Raw genomic sequence first — 6,238 nt, 5'->3', positions numbered from 1 at the left:
AAAAATATTCTATATTTTATATATGTAAATGTAATTATTTTGGAAGTTTAATCATTGAATACCGCAAATTTCCATCAATTCAATACCTTTCCAAGAACAAACTATTTTATGGAAAACACGGCATAATCCAATTTTTACCATAAACATATATATAACTGATGTAGGTTATGAATGCTTTCATTTCTTAGATATTTAGAAAATATTTTTATTTTGATTTATTTACATTTTTTTTTACATATTTCTCTTTATTTATTCAATCTATTATAATTGGAGTGATTTTTATAAATTCAACGTTCAAAAATATTTAAATTTAATGGAAACATGAATCATTGGAGTATAATTAATTATCTTCACTAATTACATAATTTTTAATTGTAAAAAACAAATAAAATAATTAATATTATATTAAAAGGTGAAAATATTATTTATTTTAGATATTAAAAGAGTAGTTATAATAAGAAAAAGTAAGTAACTCCAAGCTTGTGGTTCAGTGGTAGAGGTTGATCCACGCTTAAGCAATGTTAGGGGTTTGAATCCTGCCTTATGTATACAGCCGCGTTAAATCTTGAGACCACTTATCCCACCCTTTAAGGTGCCTCAACAATAAAAATAAAAAATAAAAAAAAAGTAAAATTTGAAGACAAGAGATAGTGGTAGTCAGGGACTGATCTACATACAATTAAGTGGGGGCACTTGGCCCCACTACCATTTTAAACATACACAATTTTTTTATTCAAAAAAATAATATATTTTAAAAATAAGTTATATTCTAATAATATATATTTAAATCATCATATGTATAAAATATAAATTCGGATAAACTGTTTATTTATTTAATATTTGTCAAACTTTCAAATGAGATTAGTTCTCATATATGATAAAATAAAATTTGTAACATGCATGTTTACCTTTTGTACTTTCTGTTTATTGTATATGTTGATAAAAATAAAAAAAAATTGTAAAAGTTGTGAGGTTGTATACGTTAATTTTAAAAAATGACAATAGGAAAGATTGGAAAATTTATGTTCTATTTATAATTTTTATTATAAAATATATTTTAAAATAAATTATCATCTAAAAATTTATATCACATATTAAAAACATGTTCATATCATAAATAAATTAAACTTGATTTTATAAAATTTAACATATTTATTTTTATATTTTTATTAATGTTAAATTATTATAAAGTAGTCTTTAAGATTGTAGTTCTAACCAAACATTTAAAAAATATCTATAAGAGATAAATATGTCATATTTAGTACATGTATTTTTAAAGAAAGTTGGATTCAAACCTATTAAATTATAATATAACATAGTCTAGCCTAGTTTATTTTTATCTTTAATCGTAATTATAACTATAAAAACTTGTAAAAAATAATTATAATATATATTTTTACTTTTAAAAGTTATATATAAAATTTTTAATATTATAAATATAAGAATAAGTATTGTCCCTGCTATTTAAAATTTTAGATCCGTCATGAGATGCGTGTAAGAGAGTGATAAGGACAAGACAAGCGTGTGAGCCGAAACTGGTAGCCCACGTGGATTTCATATGACAGTGGCATTCATAATTTGATAATTAATTAATTTAAGAAATTTAAATTTTGTGCATTAATTGAATTAATTAATTTAGTTGGTTTGATTTATAAAGGCCAATGGAAAGGTAGGGAAGAGAAACGTGTATTGTCTCTCTAATCTCTATCCATGTGTTAGTCCTCATCCACCAACATGCACTCCAATCTTATCCTGCCACGTCACAACCTCATCCCGATGATATAAAACCACCAACACAATCACACTCCCAATACCAATATACCAATAGCAATACCATGGGTATTCATACACAAGCCCAATCCGGCTTCAACCTCGTTGGGTTCAACAACTTCGTCCGAACCAACCCTAAATCGGACCGTTTTCAGGTGAACCGTTTCCACCACATCGAGTTCTGGTGCACCGACGCCACCAACGCCGCCTCCCGCTTCTCCTGGGGCCTCGGAATGCCCATTATAGCTAAATCCGATCTCTCCACCGGAAACCAAGTCCACGCCTCTTACCTCCTCCGCTCCGGCGACCTCTCCTTCCTCTTCTCCGCTCCTTACTCTCCCTCTCTCTATGCCCACGCCTCCACCGCCGCCATTCCCACCTTCGACGCCGCCGCCTGCCTCGCCTTCGCCGCCAACCACGGCCTCGGGGTCCGCGCCATCGCTCTCGAGGTCGCCGACGCGGAAGCCGCCTTCAGCGCCAGCGTCGAGCACGGCGCCGAGCCGGCGTCTCCGCCGGTTCTCCTCGACGGCCGCACCGGCTTCGCGGAGGTCCGCCTCTACGGCGACGTGGTCCTGCGCTTCGTCAGCTACAAGGACGCGTCGGACGCCGCGGACTCCAGCCCCTCGCGGTGGTTCCTGCCGGGATTCGAGGCGGCGGCGTCGTTCCCGGAGCTGGACTACGGGATCCGGCGGCTGGACCACGCCGTGGGGAACGTGGCGGAGCTGGCGCCGGCGGTGAGGTACCTGAAAGGATTGAGCGGGTTTCACGAGTTCGCGGAGTTCACCGCGGAGGACGTGGGAACGAGTGAGAGCGGGTTGAACTCGGTGGTTCTGGCGAACAACTCGGAAACGGTGCTGCTGCCGCTGAACGAGCCGGTTTATGGAACGAAGCGGAAGAGCCAGATTGAGACGTATCTGGAACACAACGAAGGTCCGGGCGTTCAGCATCTTGCGCTTGTTTCTGAAGACATTTTCGGTACTCTTAGGGAGATGAGGAAGCGAAGTTTGATTGGTGGGTTTGAGTTCATGCCTTCTCCTCCTCCCACCTATTACGCCAACCTTCACAAACGTGTCTCTGATGTGTTGACCGCCGACCAGATTAAGGACTGTGAAGAGCTTGGAATTCTCGTTGACAGAGATGACCAGGGCACTCTGCTTCAGATTTTCACCAAGCCTGTTGGGGATAGGTATCTCTTTTTTCGCTTTTCAATATTATGCATATAATTCTATTCAAGCATGACATAACATAATTAAAACGATTAACTCTTTTTTAATTGGTTTAAACGTTTTTAAACTAATACTAGTACCTATGGCTATGGATGTTGATGTGATGGGGAGCAAGATTGAATAGTGAAGTAGATGGCTGACCAAAACAAAGTGCAATTAAGAGTGGTTTGAATGTATTAAATAATTTGTGTTAAATTGGCAGGCCCACCATATTTATAGAGATAATTCAGAGGATTGGGTGCATGGTGGAGGATGAGGAAGGGAAGGTGTACCAGAAGGGTGCTTGTGGGGGTTTTGGGAAAGGCAACTTTTCTGAGCTTTTCAAATCAATTGAAGAATATGAGAAGACTTTGGAAGCTAGAAGACCTGCGTGATCATCTCCTTCTATATATAGTCTCTGCTTTCACCTTATCTCGCCTTGTTAAGCACATTCATACAACATTAATAATCAAAGTACACACTCAAAGGAAAATAATTATCCCTGTTAGACTAGTTGTGGGAGTTGCTTCAGACCTTCCAACAAAGTTTAGTCGTATACTTGGCCACCCTTCATTCACATGCTTTGTGAGGAATTGATGTAACATAGGGTTTTTATAATAGATAATGGAATTAAGAGGATACTCCTCCCTTGTGTGAAACCAAATGGATATTTTTTTAGAGGTGCTTCCGGATAAACTTAAATAGCATAAAACCAAATAAACTTTTTTGGTTTCATGCTATATAACATTATTATTTTTAAGAAAGTTCCATTGAGAAATCTATACACATAGCAACATTAAAATAAAATTTGCCAGTTTTAAGTAGGATACCAAATTCAAGTGTAGTTCTTTGAATGGCATCAAATAACAGTCCTAATTAAACTTTCTAGATGTAGTATTTTTTATGAATCAAAAGTTTTTCTAACAAAACGATTATTGATGGGAAACAGGTAAGTCCCATTCACCGGTTAGTCCCATTCATTTCGATTCAGTTTCTTATTGACTCGTTAAAAAAATTATAAAAAAAAGAGAGATAAAAAAAATTATTAAGCGGTGTAATACTTAGTAAAAATTATACCAGTGTTATTATAACTCTCTCTCTCTCTATATATATATATATATATATGAAAAGGGATTCACTTATACCAAGACTAAGTTTTGGTACTTCTTCCACTTAATAATTTATGTTTTATATCAAATTTTAACAATTCAATCATTAAATTAAAAGTTTTTAATGTATAAATCAAGTTCATAAATTTTTAAAAATTTATGAAAATCATATAATATTTCGTCATATAAATTCAAATCAACACATAAAATATTTGTATAATTATCCATTAATTTGAATTAATGAAAATAAATATTAAATATTTTTAAATTTTTAAAAAATTATAAATTTGATCTATATATTAAAAATTTTTAATTTAATGATTGAAAAGTCAATATTTAATGTAGAATATGAATAATCAAAATAAGTAAATTATATATATATATGTGTGTGTGTGTGAGGAGAAATCTGTTTATTTTATGAGTAAATTTGCTTAGACTTATTTCATTTAATAATTCATGTTTTACGTCAAATTTCAACAATCTAATCATTGAATTTTAAAGTTATTAATACATAGATCAAGTTTGCAAATTTTTAGAAAAATTGAAAATCATGTGATATTTCATTTTAGTAATTCAAATCCACGTATAAAATAATTTTATGATTATTTGTCAATTTGAATTATTGTAATGATGGGATGTATTTGCAAAAGACATTTTGACACCCAAGTAAGTAACTCGCTCGATATAATAAATGCGAATATATTGTGAACAATAACATGACCTTGATATTTGATATTACTTATATTAACCATGATAGACCCAAATTTCAATAGAGTTCAACTTAAGATTATCAATTAGGTAATATGTTAACAATCTACTTTGTACTTTGATTAAACTTAAATTACCTTAATTATCTTTACACAAAATGAAAAGTTGTCCACCCCATCCAACGACCCAGGTAATCGACAGATGAGGACATTGAATGAGTACAATGTATCAAATGGGTACTCCTAAATAAACAATTGAGACCCCAACGACCAAGCTATCGACAATCAATGGTACTGAATAGGTGTTCCTAGATAAACATGTGAGACCTCATTCGACGACACAAGTAACTGACAATTGATAGCGCTGAATGGGTGTCCATCTAAGGATTTCAAATAGGAGTACCTAGATTCATAAAAGTACCTTGATATTTAAAGTTTTCAAATGTGTGTTATTAGTTGTCAATAGTCAAATGAACTATCCTATTTACATGGAATCACGAAGGTGTTTCGATGTTCGAGACTGTCAAACAAATGTTACTAATTGTCTGAAATCTAATAGATTATTTAGTATATTAAACTTCAATAATTTTCTTTATCCTACTCTAAATTAAAATATGCTTATAACTTGATGATTAAAATCTTTATCTCTTCAATTAAAAAAAAGTTACAAGTTGGATAAAGGTAACAACAAATTGAGAAATGTTAGTAAAAATGAATAAGAAATATTTCAAAATTAACATTTTTTTAATTACTCTTTATTTTGATGAACTATATTTAGAGACAATGTTTTTTCATTGAGAAAAGATTTTTTTTTTTAAAAAAAAAGGAGACTGAAATTATTAGAGTGATCATTTACATCTTATAATAGTTTTATTAAAAGATTTTTTTTGTTATGTTGACCAATTTAATCTCATACCTGTACCTAGTACTTGTATCATACCCATATCATTGCAATGTGTTTAATGAGTTTTATTTACAATCTTTAATAAATTTTAATAATAAAAAAATATTTAAAATAATATGTTAGAGAGACACAGGTCCCAGACAAAAAAGTTCCAAAATTAAAAGTTCCGTTGCCGGGAATTGAACCCGGGTCTCCTGGGTGAAAGCCAGATATCCTAACCGCTGGACGACAACGGAGTCTTATTTAACGCAATCAACAAAATTATAAATATACGTATGACAGCTTGACATTGTAAGTGTTATTTTCATTACATTATTCTCTTTCGCAGTAAATTAAACTTTGTATTTATGCAGATAATTCTACATAGTGACTTATAGGATTTTCACTGATGCAATCCAAAAGAAAGGATTAACTATACTTTGTCATCTTTGATTGCTTTTATTTATAAATTTAATAATATTTTACTCATATTTAACTTTTTTTTATCAGTAATATTTAGCTATTTTAACTCAATCTAAAAATACCAGAAACAATATATATTTT

The 6,238-nt window shown here is 32.4% G+C and overlaps 1 protein-coding gene and 1 non-coding gene across 2 annotated transcripts; one reads left to right on the top strand and one right to left on the bottom strand.

The window, feature by feature from the left end:
* The first annotated feature begins 1,801 nt into the window (after nucleotides 1-1,801).
* Nucleotides 1,802-3,639, top strand: PDS1 (4-hydroxyphenylpyruvate dioxygenase). The gene is made up of 2 exons (XM_020351410.3): nucleotides 1,802-2,956; nucleotides 3,199-3,639. Exons 1-2 carry the CDS (start codon nucleotides 1,836-1,838, stop codon nucleotides 3,368-3,370), a joined length of 1,293 nt encoding a protein of 430 aa, XP_020206999.2. The 5' UTR covers nucleotides 1,802-1,835; the 3' UTR covers nucleotides 3,371-3,639.
* A 2,220-nt stretch (nucleotides 3,640-5,859) lies between these two features.
* TRNAE-UUC (transfer RNA glutamic acid (anticodon UUC)) lies at nucleotides 5,860-5,931 on the bottom strand. The gene has a single exon. It is a non-coding gene; the product is annotated as a tRNA-Glu (tRNA).
* Nucleotides 5,932-6,238: the final 307 nt, after the last annotated feature.

This window comes from Cajanus cajan, chromosome 9, assembly GCF_000230855.2.
Source record: "Cajanus cajan strain Asha chromosome 9, NIPB_CcT2T_4, whole genome shotgun sequence".
Classification (NCBI taxonomy): Eukaryota; Viridiplantae; Streptophyta; class Magnoliopsida; order Fabales; family Fabaceae; genus Cajanus; species Cajanus cajan.
This window is presented reverse-complemented; position numbering and strand designations above follow the sequence as displayed.

What these genes read in the sequence shown, in the direction of transcription:
- PDS1 (XM_020351410.3), top strand. Translation starts at nt 1,836, where the DNA reads ATGGGTATTCATACACAAGCCCAATCCGGCTTCAACCTCGTTGGGTTC. An exon ending in ACCAAGCCTGTTGGGGATAG is followed by an intron (nt 2,957 to 3,198) that starts GTATCTCTTTTT and finishes TTAAATTGGCAG; the next exon opens with GCCCACCATATTTATAGAGA.